The 18,593-nt window shown below is 39.9% G+C and overlaps 1 protein-coding gene across 4 annotated transcripts; it reads right to left on the minus strand.

The window, feature by feature from the left end:
• Nucleotides 1-7,959: 7,959 nt before the first annotated feature.
• On the minus strand, nt 7,960-17,440 carry snx19a (sorting nexin 19a). Of its 4 annotated transcripts, none has more exons than XM_038709435.1 (11): nt 14,550-16,232; nt 14,317-14,455; nt 14,137-14,237; nt 13,945-14,064; nt 13,363-13,481; nt 13,086-13,179; nt 12,828-12,978; nt 12,491-12,614; nt 11,529-11,713; nt 11,323-11,410; nt 7,960-10,175 (listed from the first exon to the last, which is right to left on the minus strand). In XM_038709435.1, exons 1-11 carry the CDS (start codon nt 16,092-16,094, stop codon nt 10,046-10,048), a joined length of 2,796 nt encoding a protein of 931 aa, XP_038565363.1. In that variant the 5' UTR covers nt 16,095-16,232; the 3' UTR covers nt 7,960-10,045. The 4 variants fall into 4 exon arrangements, 1 of the variants encoding a protein (XP_038565363.1); XR_005443145.1 differs by lacking the exons at nt 7,960-10,175; nt 11,323-11,410 and adding exons at nt 12,159-12,218; nt 17,087-17,440 and having other exon boundaries at nt 11,616-11,999; nt 14,550-16,055; XR_005443143.1 differs by lacking the exons at nt 7,960-10,175; nt 11,323-11,410 and adding an exon at nt 12,159-12,218 and having other exon boundaries at nt 11,616-11,999; nt 14,550-16,235.
• Nucleotides 17,441-18,593: the final 1,153 nt, after the last annotated feature.

The raw sequence follows: 18,593 nt of genomic DNA on the forward strand, positions 1-18,593 counted from the left end.
ACAAATTTCCACTTTTCCACTGTCAAGGTCACAACATGGAGGCGAGTGAACTGAATGAATAAGCAATCACTTGGAATCCAGACAGGAAGTGAGACTTGTATTGTAATATAAGACTTACAAAAGTAAGTTTTTCTGGACAGTTTGGGGGACTTCACTGTTCTTTCTTCACACAGGGTCTTTCAGCCAAATCTTCTTGCTGCTGGCACGCAGCCCACAGAGCTGACCTAGTTCATGTTACGTCAGTATCGATCATATGAATAATGGCAGAATTTAGCCCTGACAGACAATGAGGTGACTGCAGCCCTACATCAGCATTGGCTTCAGACTGGTTATTCTGTGTTACATCAGCTGTCATGTGTTTTGTTTTTTTTCATATATTGCATGTTACAGCAGCAGTTCCCCCTAGCCCCCTCTTCTCCCCTTCACACTCTACCCCTACATTTGATACCATAAAGAGAACATGCATCCTCTGAGGTCAGGTTTCATGTGTGACAATCTGCAATTGTGTAATGTTAGTATGAAAGTTTTGTCACTGTCACACACTCTCCACACCATTCATCACTGCAGGGAGACTGATCTGGTTCACTCCAGAGCCCCCTTACGGCCTCTGAGAGCAGACAGACCCATAAGTGTACAGACTATTAGTATTTTACTTTTGTTTTGAATTCAAAATCAGTACAAAAAACGTAAATCATTTTACCACTTACAGCAATCTCAGTGGCTGACGTTGCAAGGATGTTTTCTTCTGTACTCAAAGGTCTCATAAGAACAAAACACAAAATCAGTGGAGGATATTTGAACTGTTGAAATGTTTTTCTTTAACGTACCTATTCTTTATAAAGAATATCAATGTAGTTTGACTTTAGTTTTCTCACTGAATATAAAACATCAGATGTTAACCATGTCAGTTTAAAGAACAAAAAAGAAAGTTTTGATAGATTTAGATATCTGAGAGATTCACAGCAACACATAACACATTTCACATTCCCAAAGAATCCAAACAACATGCACATCTTTATCCTGGTGTGAAGTCATTCATAGAGTGTTAATAGTGTTGTAAATCGCATGTTGTGTCTCAACAAAACAGACTGTGTCAGCCGGTGGTACGACTGCTAATAACTGTTTGCAGCCTGGTTGCTGGGATGCCATATCTTTCGGCTCACACCTTAGGAGAGCAGTCACAGTCTAAATCCAATTACAGCGATTTCCCCCGAAGTCCCAAAGCCCCCATAAAGCCATCAAACCCATTTCACCCAGTTCACTTCACAAACACAAGTGTCAGGACCTGGCTGCTAGAGTTCCACACAGAGGTTGATTAAAAAGGTTCCCAGTCCTTTTTGCTAAATGTTGCCGATGGGTGAGACGGTGAAGATCTACTGTGTCAACCTGTCATCCAGTGTACGAGTAAGCGACAGTGAGTTACTCCACTGACCAGGATAGACTACCACTGTGCATGCCTCTTACTACAATCAGACCTGTATAAAACATTAAAATAATATAAGTAAAATAAATGATTAATCAAAAGAAATGTAAAACACTGGACATTTTTGCTGCTGTAGTAAAATGAAAATGTAGAGTCACAGTTCACAGGTGTGCATCATCACCTATCACACGACTATCTGTAGTGTCCTTTTTAAATGAGCCTAAAAGGCACCACAATACCTAGTATGGTCCAGTTAATCATTAGATATAATTCGAACCAATCTAAAAATGGTTGGTATGCATAATGGTATTAATGAAATCCACTGTAAACCACACAAATCTGGTCATCTCAGATTCAAATCAACAAGAAAACATTTTACAACCACCTCTCAAATTTACACGGGGAGTGTTTGATTAGCAAATTATGTCACTTTCAGGATTTTTAAGGCTTTTGTATCAAAGTGATACTGTATGACATGAGTGATATGAAACTGACAGGCAGCATTTTGTGGGTTTATGTCCCTGATTTGTCACTATCTGTCACGATGAGCTCATTTCTGCGGTGCAGTTTTGACGGTGATAAGCCTTGCTGAAATGCCATCTGGGGAATGCTCACTAACAACATGGACACAAAGTCTTGAGGACATACCTGGGGAGCAATACAGACACAAATTACTATTTTTTTCAGACTTAGACTAAACCAAAGAGAGTTTCTGTTTTGAAAAATGTGTTGTTTGTTGACTGATGACATTACATGAAACTCTCAGCTCTGCTACTGGGGCTGCAATTTAATATTGCAGCAATCCACATTTTTACTTTGGTACAAGAACTGTAATACAAAAGTTCTTTGTTCCTTCATGTCTGCTCAGTAAGTACAGTGAAAGATCACCGTCAATGACAGAACGCTGGACGATACCAGAATGATGACTAGCTACAGTATGTATTGAATTAGTTGTGGGTCATGACAGTGCGACGTGCACAGATGCCTTTTGAAACAAATCTGGGGCAAAAGTGCACAAGTCCTGCAGGTATTATTCTGCAATCAGACAGTGTCTTTTAAAAGTATGTGAACCACATTGGTATTTCATCATCAAATCAAACATACAAACATATCTTACACCCATTACATCTTATCCTGCACTACATGTTGCACTAAACTGGCTCAATGGAGAACTCCTTTTTTCCCTGATGGATTGATTTACACACATACATACTGTAACACTGCTCACATACCTCTGTCTGCTCTCTGCCTGTGCAGAGGACAGGATAACTTATGAGAGCTTGATGTAATTCCTGGGTGCAAGTCAAATATGACTGCCTTCCCTGGGTCTGATAAAGGATCTGCCTTTTGCACACTCCTTGTGCAATGACCTCACACATCCTCATAGTGCAGGAGAAATGACCCAGTGTGCTAAAATCTTCTCCACTCCACAATAGCTATATGTAAAGTGTAATCAAGTACAGTCTATTGTGTACAGTGGCTACAGTGATTTTTGTATTTAAACAATTATATCAGCGCTCTTATGCTAAATACAGTTGTTTACAATTATTCTTTTCAGTGCTGTGGATGGTGCAGTGAGCCCTGTAGAGGTTGTAATAGAAATCAAACCAGGATCCCCGTGGCAGCCTTATTACCATGTCACACCTGTTTAAACAGAAAAGACTCCGAGCATAAGACTGGCCTTTGCCCCAGGCTTACAAAGGCTAGTTATTAAAATGACAGGTGGTGACAGGTGGTGTAATCTTTTACACGTCCTTTGAGGTACAGCCTGTAACTACTATCATGTAGAGAACGTTTACTGAGGGGAAGGAAAAGAACTTTACAAGAATGTTGCATAATGGTAAATTTCGAGGGGCACCCCTCTCCCCTATTATCCATTCACAGGTGAAAAGGAGAATTCAAACGTGCTTTGTTTCATCACCCTGACACAGCAGCTGTCTAGAAGCTGCAACACAATCTCTGCATGCAAGATATTTCTCTGTGATGCCGGCATAGTATTGTCAACAGCTATAAAGGCACACATGATGCAGGTTGGTAGATGAGAAACAACAATATGAGACGGGCATGAACACACTGTTCAGATGTTTTAGTGCACAAAAATAGCAGATTTTACCTTATATGGTTCAGTGAAGTTCTGCACTGAATTACTACGATAACAAAAACAGCATATTTTTCCATCCATATTCAGAGAATTGGACTCAAGAGTTAAGATCTTTGGTTTCTGAGCTTGACAAATGTAATCCTTCCCCTCACAAATCCAAAAAACTAAATATCTCTTAAGAGGAGCTATAAAACCTCTTTGCAACTTGAGACTTTGGTTGAGACACTCAAAATTGCCATTTGATATCTTGTGTAACGGCTTTGATATTGACACGTAATTTGGCTCATTATTTACTCGTTACGAAAAGAACATATGTTTTTCAGCATTTCGGCAAATATACTAATGATTAACAGAGATGGATACATGTTGACTATCTCAAGCCAATACATGTTTTAAGTGCATTTTTTAAACATGTAAGTTGAATTATATGTTTACATAACTATTTTTACTATAAGTGCTGCTACATAGTCCAGTGGTCAAGATCCTTCAAAGCATTTCTATATAAATCTGAGGGGTCACAAGATTTTTAAAAAGATATAGTAGGGGGAAAGACATTACTTATGTTTATTCTTTCTGACTTTTCCTAAATATTTGCTCTTTTCTGATTAAATACTGGAGTTGTATCTTGTCAGGATTCTAAATGCTACTACAATGAAACAAAAGACATGTGCAACCTATGATGAAGGGTCAAAATTGGGCATTGCTTGGCTATAAAGCCTTGCCTAAAAATGTTGGGAACCTGTGGCATAGTCAGTGTTGGAAGTTGGTTCTGTTATAAAAAAAGTAGCTGTATAAGTTGGACAGTGGGAGTGTGCATCGTGTTGGTGACAGAGCTCACCGATCTGCCCATGACAGCCACTAATTATACAGTACAGGGAATGCAGTGAAGATACAGATGGCAATCTCCAAATATTTTTACCAAACTTGCAGTAGCTTGCACCATTTCCCTGACATGGTAATTTGTGGTAGAGAAACACATTCAAATATAGCCCACCCTTGAAACACATACCAAACAGAGCCCCTTGTCCTCAGTAAGAAATGTCTCAGTCTGTTTTGACTGATGGTGCAACTGTAGGGAGCTGCAATGTGTATGTTTTGTCGCAACTGGACTCCCTGAGGCAGCAAGCATTCACCTGCTGGAGTGCCTCTGAGCAAGACGCTGGCTCCTTAGCAGCTCCAGGGTGACACTGTACTTGCTGACCTGAGTTGCCATGGAAAGGAGGGACAAAGAAGAGAATTTTTTCCTTCATGGGATGAAGAAAAACAACAACTTGGTTTTTGGTCAGTCTTCACCTCACAGGTCTCTAAAATTGGTGACACAGTTACATTGGACAAAATAATGGAAACACCACATGACAACAGATGTTGAAGTCACTACATCAGAATTACGAATGAATGATTGTAAAGATCACCTTCTGACAATTAGCATGAGGTTAGCATTTTGAATTGCAAGTTTTCAAAGCACCATCACATAAAAAAAGCTCCAAAAGCATCTCTCACCAAACTTGTATGTTTTGCAAAATCAATATTTCAACAATAACAATTTATCAAAGGACAATGTGAAAGTAGTCGCTTTTAATGACAGACCTACTCAACTAAAAATGCAGTCCCCCAGGCTTTATGGAGCTTTATGAATTTCAGCTTATCGTTTAGCTGTCATAGCATTGTTTTTGGCCACAACAGGCAGCTGTATTATTGCAAAAGATTTACCCGATCAGCACCAAACAACAGACAGACACAGTTAGCAACTAGCTGGTGAATAAAAGTGGAGCATTAGCAGCTAAAGAGACAGGGTTTTCCTTCAGGAGTTGGTGAAGGCTTAAATTTATCAGGTGGCCAGAAACATGACTCTGAATGAGTGATAATGTTGCTCTATAATTTCTGGATGTCCCCAAGTGTCCAAAAAATATTTGTGATTTTGCAGATTAAAAGTAGTTAAGTCATTTGAATTGACACATTTTTAATGTGTTGACTCATGTTCCCTATTGGCAAATCTTGATTCTATTTAACATAGTGTGGTGCTTTAGTTTCCTGCAGTTTGAGGAATGATACTACGTAAGTACTGTTTGTAAAGAGAAACTTTTTTTTAGTTAAAAATGTATCAACAATCTGTGGAGACATAACAATAATCAATGCAATAGGCTTTAAAACATCATGCTGACCTCGCATAAACTGTTGATGAACCTTCAAGGAATTTGTGAAGAGGTCAAGAGGCATTAGAGGTAGACGAGTACTGAGAGTGACTGATGGTTTGACTCAGACAGTTGTCTCAAGGTGGGGTCAGGAAGAGGTCAACATCACCCTTTTCGCAATTCCCAACCCGAAGCTATCATGTTTCTCCCTCTGCTTATCGCGAGTTAGTTTTTAAATCTCATAACACTACAGAACACATGAGTCCACTCACAGCTGCCTACCTCTCTATCTGCTCTCACGATACCTCTTCCCTTTGACCTTAACTACTGGCCAAACAGTCAAATAAAATAGGACAGGGGTGGAGTACAGGAGGGAGTATTGCAATTGGATAAAGTCATATTGCAATTGAAATATGTTGTTGTTTCCAGAAAACTTGGTCATCTGAGTTTTTTTCCAGTCTAAGTAGATGGAAGTAGGGCACTGAGGCGGGGGTGTCAGAGTTCCTTGAAGGCCTCACTGCACATCTGCACTGTGCAGTGGAGGATACACCGCTAACAGGAACCAGATCACTTCACTTCATCTAAAGGTCAGATAGTGGAATCAGCAGTTAGGCATGGCAGGATGTTTGTGCATTTTTGTGTCATACTCAGTCATATTCTAACATTGTTGTTGGACGTTATTGTAAATGACAACGCTATTGATCTGCAAAGACTCAAGTATAATCCTGTTTTTAATTACGCTCAGTGATAGCAAGTGCAAGATGGAAAAAATACCTCAAAATTCAGATGTAGCATATACGTACAATTGTTAACCTCAACTGGTGATACTCCCATGCTCTGAGTAATCGCTACATCTGGGAGTGTGTGCACAAATGTGCATGAGTACATTCATCTTTACAAGATGGAACTCCCCCATAAAACATACCAGTATTCACTTGGGGATGATACTGCAGCTGCTGGTCTGCTTTCGTTTGACTGTCAGCGCTGTGATTTAAAGGTGTGACTATAGTCAGTGAGGAAAATGTCACCTCTGGCTGGCAAATAGTGCACACGGAGGCCTACAGGACATCTGTTGTTTGCCAGCATGAGTCATCAGATGTCCTCTACATCATCATCATCATCATGTCAGTGGTACAATGTCTCGGGTCATCATCAAGAGCAGTTTATTAATCTCCAATTCAGTGATGTGGGACACTGTGAACTTCATTCAGAGGACAGACAACAGTCACGACTTCAGCTAAAAATTACAGGACATCCATTGGTATTTCAAGGCAGGTAGTTTCTGCACGATTTTTTAAAGCTTGGAAAGTGAATATATACAGTGTATATACAGTACACACACAAGCTGTCTCTTGATTTAAGATTAAAGAGTTTCAACATTACTCTGAATGTAAAGACAAAATAGAGGTATGAAAATCTTACAGCTGTGTTTTCCTTTGACGTTGTTGCTGGAGTCATCTGCTGCGGGCTGCAGTGGTCTGGTAAGAGGCTACAGCTGTGCTAGTAGCTCTGTGAGGCTGTGCATAAAGCCCCCCTCCAGTGTATTTTGACTTCTTTGATTTCTATGATATTTCATATTTTTCTCATTTCCTTACAATGTTGATTACCCTCATAGTTTGCCAAATATTTTTTGCCAAATATCTTAATTCTGTGCTCAAAGTTGCTAAAATTGCTTAGTTGTTAAAACGGGGTTTGACGTATGACTATAGTAATTCAACGCCTCGTTAAGTCAGAGCATCAAACCGATAAACATCGTTGTGAGCTAGCTAACCAATTTATCACATAATTTACTTAGAACTTACAGTAGGTATGTCTCTCTGTGTCTGATTGTCAGTTTGTCTTTCTAGTTTAGTTAGCTAAGTTAACTAAGTTGTAGTTTGCCTAGCTAGCATAGTTATTACAGAAAGTTAGCTAACAGAGGGTCTTCATTTTATTTTTTAGTTTCCTCCTCTTGGTTTAGTGTGCTTTTCATTTTCATTATCACATTTGTGCATGTGGTGTTGTATATTAACCACACCCCCATTCTCTGTGTGAGAAAGAACGTTCACCAAAAACAGCAGTTAAAACTGGCTGGAGGGGCTTTAAACAGTCTATTTGCTTAGTGCTTTGAGCTAAATGCTAACATCAGCATGCTAACATAGGCCTACTCAAGTTGATGATAAACTGGTGTGATGTTTTTCACTTTAAATATCGTAGTTTGGGATGTTAGCATGCTAACATGTGCTAATTAGCATAAACAAGCTGTGACTGATAGGAACATTTTTTAAAAATGTAAAAACAAACAAACAAACAAATTAAAGATATTTTACATATTACACAGACATTTTTAATTGAATAAATATATAAACATTTCCTAGATACAACTGAAATAAGTTAATTAATCCATAGTCAGTAGTTAATGAAACTGAGATTGTAGTCAGATATTAGCTGTGACGTTTCACAGATGTTAGTCCTGTTGAGAGATTTGTGGTGAAAATACAGCTGCTTTGACTTTGAGAGGTATGAGGCAACCATTAATGCAGCCTCAGCGTTTTGTCTCCTCTGGTTTCACAAAGCATGACACAGGAGGGGGGAGTTCGCCAGTATCAGTCTTTGATATCATGAGAAAAGAAGTAAGTGGTGCTTAATGTACCTAAAATCTAATCTATGAAGTCCTTCTGAACACTGACATCTTATGTGAACATTGTTAGCATCACAAAACAACATTGTTAGATGTTGTTTGGACTGTTGTCAGGTATTCCTGTTGTGTCCACCCCCTATACAAAGTACCATCTTAAAGATTCACAAAGATAGTATTTGTTGCAGGACCATTGTCTTGAATTGTACACAGATTGTATTTTATTGTATGTGTCCTCCATTGCGCCTATTAAATCCTACATCCAGGAATTGAAACACAACCAGAAAATCAATAAACTGAAAGTGTTTTGCATTCAAACATGTAATTACAGATGTCTCTTTAACTAGAGTTAAGTGATAAGAATATGAACGCTTTGAAATGATTCTAACTATATCACATCTCTTTGAGCTTGTTTGTTATAAAGGGGTAGTAGAGTAGAAATATTACCACACTTTAGTCTAACACTCTCTTTTATAAAAGGTCACATCTCAATATTGGAGAATCCCTGTCTCTCTCTGGCCAACAAAGATCAGTGTTTGTACTCGCATCGCACTTGCATCATCAGCTCTCAGTGCAGGACACACATAAAGACACTTAAGGGTTTAGTGCAATTACATTGGATTTCTTTCTGAAATGTAATGTAGCAGAGTTTATATGGTAATTTCTACTTTTTTCTGATCCAGGTGATGTTCACTCAAGTTGGACATTGTTGTGGCACAATGCTTAACAACCATTGTTTTGAAATTGACAGCATCTGACAATGCCAGCAGTATTAGCCATTTCAGACTATAATCTCAGGCTACTGATTACTCTGACTACCCTCAAAGTTTGAGCAACTGCTGTCACAAGAAAAACTGGCTTCATACTTTGCGAGAGAAAATCTTAAAAGCATTGTTGCCATATGTAAACTCTTAATAGATGCTACTGAATTTGTTAATTTATCATTTATGTCAAATTTAAAAGGAAACTTGTTTCATTAGTCGTGCAGTAGGGTGTTTAACACTACTATAGGCTCATCAAAAAGATTCTCTGAGAAGGCTGGTCAGGATCAAAAGATCATGGGAAGACTAACACTGAAAGTATATGAGGCAAATCTTAAAACTCTTTTCACACAAATCTATTCTTCCTTTCCATTACTATTAAGGTCAGACTAATTTCTTCATTCATAAACAGTTCACAGAGATGGTCAGGTAAAACTACTTATGCCAATACAAACTCTTATTATTACAATCCAATTTTAGAGTTTCACTGCACGACACAAGTTAACATACTGTAACTGTGCAGTTCAGGGATGACCTTACATGTCTATTCACAGTCAGATATTCTGAGCAAGGAAATTGCTTAGCTTTTAGAGCTGTCATCATATAAAGTTTCCTTCGATTCAAACATTAAATCAAAAGTAACAACACTCAAGGTGCTTCTGAGAGAAGCTTTAAACTGAACCAGATAAAGCTTTAATCTAAACAGTAACATCTTGTTTAAAATGTTTCAAAAATATAAATACATTTCTCCTCTTCATGTCACAGTAAGTCACAAAGAAGGGGAGTTCATTATAAATTTCTGAAGCCAGGTGAAGCCACACGATTCTGATGTGACCGCACAAAGGCGAACAACAATCTCCCTTTTACCACTGACCACTCAGATATTGACTGCTGCCATGCTGTGTCATCACCCCGTGGACACCAGTGACTCCAGTACAGGCCTATTATGAATATGTCACAAACCTCATACACTCATACTAAAACATTACTGTGAGTGTTATCATGTGCTGATCATGTGTGAGGAGTGTCCCTGTCACTGTCTTTGGCCAGGCTCTGCAGCAGAGAGCTCTGGAAGGCCTCCTCACATGACTCGGGAATCAGAAACTCCAGCAGCAGGTCGCAGATGCAGTAGATCAGGTGCCTACACATAAGCAACACAAACAGGGTTAACAATAGACTGGCATCAATACAGGTGCTTATATGGATAATATGGAAAATGATTAAATACAGCAGATGTATTCATTTCTTAAACATTAACATATTGGTACAATGAACACAATTCACTCATCACAGTGGTTTCTGATGTCCATAAAATGCTTTTTTTCCCTGGTGTCACAGTAATCCAGATGATTGTAATCTGTACAGAGCGAACAGGAACTGAGAATTTAGGGACCGTCTCAAAAATGCATGCTAAAAGGCCTTTTTAAATTTTTGTCAATAACTTTTTAACTAAATTTATTTAATCTGTATCTCGTCTCATTGCATGCACAATCTCCTTTGAGCTGTTGTGGCCCTTTTCTGTCAATAGCTTTCTTCATAGACACTTCAGACCAACTTTACCAGGACCATTGCAGTTAAACAGCTCTACTTTTTAAATTTCTAAAAATATATTTTTTTTATTATTATTATTATTATTATTATTATTATTATTATATTTTATTTTGTTGGCAGCTAAAAATACATTCAGTATATGTGTATGAGCAGTATAAATATCAGTATAGAAAACAAGTGAATGCACAAAATGAAGCACATTACCCAATCTCTGTATATTTCAAAAACAGATTTGGATTACACCCATTGTAGTTAGTGCAGGGGTTTAGTGCATTCTGAGACTGTGGGCCTCCCCTCAGTAAAAAGCTTGGACAAAGACCCTGACCCCTCACCCCATCTTAGTTTACTTGCTTAGTTTTGCTCAGTTCATGGATGCCTATGGGATCATGATTATGTTATTTGATACCAAAGACAGTCAACAATTGAGCCAAGATAGCATAATATTTTGACTACACCAAATACATGAAAAAACGTTTGTCCTAATACATTTATTAGTTTCTGAATCTAGGAAAGGGAGAAAAAATGATAACATTTGCTAAAACTAATGTATCTCTGAACTATCTATAACCAATTCACACTCATAATATGAAAACCACTTATTTAGTGTATTATAGATATGATAACCAGAGAAATTCGTATTCTGTATTATTGACACAGTTTCTAGACTCCTGAGTGCAGCTGTCTCAAAGTAGCACAATAAGACGTGTGTTTACTCAACAGTTTGGTTGTTGACTCACTTGTTTATCTGATGGTCCTGTAAAGATTCCAGCATAGTCTCCAAGCTCAGTCTGTACTTCTCACTTCCCAGCATGTCAGTGATGAACTCTGCTCAAACAATGAAACAACCCAAAAAAGGAACATGGCTTCAGGATCTTTGCAAATCAAAATAGAATTTAACGAGCATTCAAACACCTACACCCTGAATCTAACAGCTGCTACGTACCTGGGAGCAGCTGCACTAGACAGTCCAGACATTCCTCTTTGGTTTCTTGTCTTTCTGCAGCACTACGATCTGGCCCTGGTTGGGCAGGCAGTGTGCCACCTGGCCATACAGCTTCCTGCAGCACTTGTAGGTAAATCACCCAGCAGGGGGCACTGATAAGGTGAGCAACTCCTACATCCAACCATCTAAGACAGAATCACTGGTTTATTGTAATAATGTTCCTCTGTGCATGTGTGTCTTATTTTTCTTCTAGATATCAGCCACATGCAAACATGCTTTTACTGTTTAGGAGAGAATGAAAGACATGCACACAAGGGAAGGCAACACCAACAAGCATTTATAAATCTCTATAAGCCATTGCAAGAGCATTAAGATAATTTACTCAAATGCTTAGTGAACCTTAAAACTCCCAGAGGCATATGTCAGTTCCAAAGATGGAGGCCAGTGTAATCAGTTAATGACAGCAGAACACTAGAGAATAGACAAGCACAGTTGTTGTGAGACGATGTGGTAAAAACAGACCCAGCAATTCTAGATTCCCAGTAAGTCATAATCATTGCACTCAAAGAAAAAATAATATTTTGAAAGGCAATCTGAGAGAATGTCATGCAGCTTTAATGTGCCACAAACCACTTAGTGCCTCATAAAGCCGTCCCTTAAAGAGGAAGAGGACCCAGCGTGGACGTTTAGCTGTATGAAGGAAAAACAAGTGAGTACCACAATATCACCTGCTAGCAAAATAGGTACATTAGTATCACCTACAGTAAACATGTAATCGCTGTGTCACTGCTTTGTCTTTATTGTAATGGATTGATCAGTTGTCATACAACATAAATCCCAGGCTCTTATTGAAAGCGGCTTGTTAAGTATAGAAAGCCTTAATGGTCATAATAATGAATATGGTATTACACATTGTAATAAAATACACAAACATCAGCACAGAAGCTCAAAGAAGCTCCTACCTCTCAATGAAGGTGCCAAAGAGCAGTCTGATGGTCTTCTGTATGTTCTCAGTGCACAGCCAACTCCACTGGTCCTTCATCAGCAGACACAAGATGTTCAAAGCAACATCTGCAACAGCTGTATCTGCAGTACACAGCAACAAAAACCGACACACAATAAATTAAACTGTGGAAACATTACTACGAGGAATCCTCAGCAAACGTCCAACTAACAGTAGAGTTGTGCTGCGCCCAAGTGGCGATGCTATGTTACTGCACATTAATGCAAGGCCGCGAGGAATGCAATTGTTTCATGCTGACGTTACAGATTAAACTACAAGACAGTGTAAATCTCAACCTGTCCCGTGAGTTTTCCCTGAAGTCTTCCTGTCTTTGCCAGGTTGCTCACAGCTCTGCCTGCTTGTCTCTTTCCTGTTCGGCCCACATAAAAGTCTTTCCTGCTCTGTGACAAAGCTCTCCAGGCCTGACAGAGACATCCCATTGAGGACCTAAACAGCCATAATGAGCAAAGCAAACATTAGTGTCCAGTATTAAAACCACATTTGTCAACCAGAGATGGTAAATACAGTACAGTAAATGCAGTATGGTAACTTACAGCGCTGCCTTCACTAAAGCAGTATGTCACTTTAGGATGTAGGTCAGGAATGTGGGGAAGAGATGGGGAAATTTTGCTTGGGAACATAAGCCTCCTGATGCAAGAAACACAAAAACAAGAAATGCCCCATCAAAGTAAAAAAAACACAAATTCATAAGAATTCTAGATAAACAAAATAAATCTATGAGTCCTGGGGTGTATTAGTTGTGAGACAGAAGCGTGACCAGTGGTTTGACCAGAAAATTACACCAGCATTGGACTGATATGGAGCTCTCACCTGTACTTTTTGTTGTCCATTGTTCTTCCATCTGCATCTCCCTCAAGGTCCTCCACTGGGCTAAGGGGCTCAGGGTGAGGGAAGGCTGTCTTCAAGGTGTCTAAAGCATTTTCCATCATCTTTAATGACAATCAAGTTATAGAAGACAATACATAATTCAGTTCCCCTCATTGAAAAAGTACCAAAGAAAATACATAGATCACACTTTCCACTGAATCTATAGTGTTGATTAGCAGGCCTTAGAGGTGGTCGTAGGCAGATTCTGTTGCAGACAGTTTGGACAGAGGTGGCCGAACTGATCTTGTTGCTTCTGGTCTATATATTAAGATAAGCTAACTTGTGGCTTCAACTATATATTTCATACAGAGTGGTATCAATCGTCTCATCTAATTCTCAGCAAGAAAAAAGAAAAACTGTATTTCCCAAAATGTCAAAGTATTCCTTTAAGATTTGTTGGGATTTATCTTGATTGCGTTAATTCTCCTCTTATTTTATCAACGAAATTTTTACAGATCACATAAAAACTACGTTTGTTACAATCACACTAGGTGTTCACAAGATCTACAGTATGTTCTGCCTCACCTTATCAATTCTTGACTTGACAAAAGGCTTTCTTCCAAAGTATGTGCAAACATCTGAGTTGAGAGCCAGGAACTCCTGCATGTCCTCGCTGTTGGATGTCTCAGGAAAGCTGCTTAATTGCTGGAAGAAAACAAACATATTATAGAACTACAGAAATCATTTCATTACTGAAGTTTTGATCCCAATACCTACTTTAAGGAACGTATCCAGTTGGCTTTTACGGGCTTCAACCTTGTCGCTGTCCGCATTGCCGAATGGGAGGTCAGGGAACAATTTTTTGGGGCCTTTGACATCTGAAATCCATAACATTGACTTACAGTGATGTGTACCCAAAAGATTAATGTTCAGTTAAAGCAGAGGATTATTTCTTACTCTTGATCACTTTCTTTACTTCAGGCTTCTCCTCTAAACGTGTTTGCAAGTTGAGGAACTCGCTGTATCTCCGGTGGACAGTGTGACAGGACGCAGGCTGCGGAGTACCGGCATTTTCTGCTTCAGTCACTGTCTCAAACTGTAAAACAGAAAGTAGAGGGTAATGTGTCATAATCACTAACATTGCATATTTAAATCAGTCAAACATAAAAGGAAGTAAGAGGTGGCAGTACCTTTACAGTGTAGAGAGTGTAGGGATGTGTGCCTGTGCCACGCTGCTCCTTCGCAGTGACTGTACCAGAAATTTGCACATTCTGGATGTTTGCAGGCGCAGCCTGGATGTTGGGGGTACCAAAATTGCAGGAGGTTAGACGAAGTCTTCTTGGCGAACAAGCTGGGGATTTGTCTTGGGCTATACCTGCTGGCCACTGGTCATCCTCGGGGACCACCACCTTCGGCCCAAGATTTTTCAGAGGACCGAAGCAGCCGAAGGCCTCATCGTCCTTTAAAGTGATCGCGTTGCACAAATGTTTTGGAGAAGCACAGTCACAAAAGCCTCCTGTCAGGTCATCTTCGGAGTCTGATTGAATTAGGGAGTCCAAAGAAATCATTTTGGACTCTGATGAGTGGGAGGAACGGCCAGATGTGAGGGAACAGCAGTTCACTTTGCATGATGTGAGCAAACCTGAGTGGCTACTTTCTAGTTTCCCGGCAGACGTCAGGCTAACCATGCTGCTCTGTGAGGAATCCCTCTCACTCTTGCTCAGTAGATCGTCAAGGTCAGAGGTGCTTTTGCTGGTGAGGCTGGCTGGATCAGAAGAAGACAGTGACATGCAAGTTGTCCAGGACTCCTGCTGGATCTGACATCTGTACAGTGCAGCTGCCGGGAGCTCATCCACATTGATTTCCTGTGGTTCTCTGGACCTGTTGATTACGTCTACCACTGTCTGGTTGAGCCAGTCAGGATCAGATACCCTGCTTATAAGCGGCAGCAGCACATTGCAGGTGATGAGTTCTGTAACCATGTAACCTCCAGTCCTGGTTTCCAACTGGGGATAAGGAACAAGCACATGTAAGACCAGGTTAACTAGAACTCTTGAGTAGCTGAGCTCAGCGGCTGCACTGCTCACAGCTGGGTGAGGGGCATCTACTTCACTGTAGAGCTGCCAGAGACTAATGTCTTCCTTTTGCGTTGACTGTATCTGTCGTGCCGTCATGTAGCTCTGCAGGTGACAGCCATACAACTCTAGCAGCCGTTGAACCAGTGCTTTTCTGTCCACTCGCTGTGCACGCTCCTTCAGCTCCATCACTGACTCCAGCATTGAGTTACGCACCGCACGTTCAAACTCCCCCTCCACCTCTGGCAGCAGAGTCCGATACCATGAGGACACAAAGTCACGCACCGCTTTGTGGACAGCACTGTGGATCTCGTGGTTCAGCCTCCACTCATGCTCAGGTGAATACAGAGGTGGACTAACTTTGCCAAGAGGCAAAAAGTGTTCCAGGTGGAGAAGGCTGTTTGCATCCAGTACAGCACGAGACCCAAGCCACCCACCTAGAACGACCAAGAGACTGGTGAAGACGCAGAGGAGCCAAACGTTCACAAGGAGATGGAAGAGGACAAGCCATGCAAGCAGAGCTCCGAGCCCTAACAGCTTCCGCTGCCCAAGTAACTCTGATAAAGTCCAGTGATTAGAGTTCTGCGTGGAATGCATTATATTCAGCAGGTGAAATGTGTCCTGTTGAAAAAATACAATGATAAATCCTATTATTGTCATGCTTTTGGTTTTGAGTGTGATGATTTCCTGTTTTCTGGTTGTCTGTGTTGTTTTGTCATTGTGTCATTTATGCTTTGTTTCCTATTTTACTTCCTGCTCCTGTGTAAAAGTTTACCCTGCCCTGATTAGTTTTACCTGTCCCTCATTATCTCCACCTCTCTTGTATACTTAAGTAGTGGTTTCCGCTCGCTTATTATTGCTTAATTAGTGTTTGATTGTCTTTGTAACTCATCAGGTTGGTCAAGCTACCTGCCTTTCTCCTGAGTTTCCCTGTGTTTTGTTTTCCTCTGTCTATCCTTGGCCTTCTGTTGTAATTTGGAATTCTGTTCACCATAAACTGAATTTGCTCTGTCTGAGTGTTCTGCTTTTGGTTCCTAATCACTATTATACTGTGTTTCCTATATAATTTGCAATATACCTCACTGTATGACTGGACTGAGACAAATAAACTAACTAAACTAATCAACTTATGTATTTCCCCACTGTACAGTTCCATAAATGATGTTAAAACAGAGACAGGTTTATTAACTATGCTTTTATGAAATTCAGAACACTGATTACATCTATAACAGGGTTGTCACTCTTCAATTAATCAGCCTGTGTAAAGCACAATCACTCCTGAGAGAGTTTATTACCAACCACTTAACATGTTTATCACAATGCAGTTACAAGATACAGTAATGCTTATGGGCTGGCTGACTGTGGAAGCAAACCACACAAAGTTCAAACGTATACATTTTCTATTTACTCCAGTAACAAAAGAGTCAATGACTACAAGCTACAGCATTTATTTCTTTGGCAATTAAACGTTTAGAGAAGAGCCCCTGGCAACACTTTGTTTACAAAACTGTAACTTTACACTAACATTAGTGGGGCTAATGTACACTTACTAGCATTCGCAGCTAGCCCAGTCGACCGATGTGGAACTGTAGATATAAGGAATATTCATCTCTGTGGTAAAACCACCTAGGGGAGAGTAAAACACACGTTACCTGAAAGGTTGTAGGAGCCTTATAACACGAATACAGTCCATGTAGGATGTCCTCTTCCTCTGGGACATTGCTTTAATCCTCCAACAAAGATTATCTGGATCAAGCCAAGACACAGACACAGCCCATATGGACAGCTAACTAGCTGGCGTCCACTTCACATGTCTTGTGGCTGTAAAACAAAAACTTTAATAGTCAATTTAGTTTGGAGTGAGATTAGGTTTTATTCCTTGCAGGGGTCAGGGTCATCACTCCTCCAATTTTGTTTAAAAGTCAAATTCACAATTTTAAAGCATGCAGGCTATAGAGAAAAGCCACTTTGTGCAAAGTCTTGCCAGTGTTTGCTCCTCTCTCTCCCTCACCGAGCAGCCCCGACCCTCCCTCTGCGTCCGCACGCAGCCGTCTACTCACAAACTCTCTAACAACATGGAAGGAGATACAATGCTGGTTGACACTGTGAAAGACGTGGCTGGTTCATTCAGTGTTTCCCACACATACACTTTATTAGATACAGGGAGAGATAGACAGTAAAGCCCCTTTTCCACTGCACAGTACCAGCTTGACTCGCCTCGACTCTACTCGCCTTTTTTTGGTTTTTCATTGTGTAAAAGTTGTACTTGTACCTGCTATCTGGTACTTTTTTCGTATCACCTCCATCTTATCTGTCTTTACATTCTGAGTAATGCTGAAATGTTTTAACTTAAATCAAGAGACAGCTGGTGTGTGTGTCGCATTGAACATTACGTCGCGGCAGTTGTGTGTGGCGTCGCTATGACGACCAGCCACATTGTGGGGTAGGCTACTATCTCTGGGTCTGCACTATCTTACCACTGGAACATGTTGTCTTTAAGAGGTCGTCTGGAGGACACTCAATCTAAATCTATATATCATAAAGACAAACATGTCCTAGTACAGCCAGGTACATGTTGTGACACAATGAAAGACACTATCCCCTGGACACATCACATACATTTACCCAGTACCCGATAAAACCAGAGGCCCTCAGTGAGTAACATTAATGACTTGACTGTGTTTGGAGATGGTACTCATGGAATTCCTATACAATCTCTAATAAAACACCCTTCTTAATTAAAATATTTGTACTTTTGTACTTTTGAGCTAAGCAGTTGACGATTATCACTCTTAAGGCAAAGGCAAATCATTTACTATATGGCTTGTATATGTGTCGGGCAGTCAAACTGTTTCTATTAAAACCCCCAAGAACCAGAACCAGTGGCTTGAAGGGTCCTTTTCTTCACATTTATGTCATTCTCACAACACCAAGATCCCAAGATTACTCAAGTTCACAACAACTACGGTTCCCTACTGTAAATGCAACAAAAAAAACCTTTGCAAGTTAGCCTAGAAATGTATAAAAATGAAATTAATATACATTAATTGAACACAATTATTTTCTATGTGCTGATAAATTACAAACATGTAGCCTATACATTTGTGCATTAAATTATTGTAGGATTTATTCATATTTTTACTTATGTATTCATTGACA

Source organism: Micropterus salmoides, unplaced genomic scaffold (genome assembly GCF_014851395.1).
Source record: "Micropterus salmoides isolate LMB-PRFRI ecotype aquatic unplaced genomic scaffold, ASM1485139v1 Ms_hic_scaffold_9, whole genome shotgun sequence".
Classification (NCBI taxonomy): Eukaryota; Metazoa; Chordata; class Actinopteri; order Centrarchiformes; family Centrarchidae; genus Micropterus; species Micropterus salmoides.

Bases quoted from the DNA above. Each gene is read 5' to 3' on its own strand.
- snx19a (XM_038709435.1), bottom strand. From the start codon at position 16,094: ATGACAATAATAGGATTTATCATTGTATTTTTTCAACAGGACACATTT. The intron at 13,482-13,944 runs GTGAGGCAGAAC...TTGTCATTAAAG, and splicing joins TCAAGTCAAGAATTGATAAG to ATGATGGAAAATGCTTTAGA. The intron at 12,979-13,085 runs GTAAGTTACCAT...ATGGCTGTTTAG, and splicing joins GCTTTAGTGAAGGCAGCGCT to GTCCTCAATGGGATGTCTCT.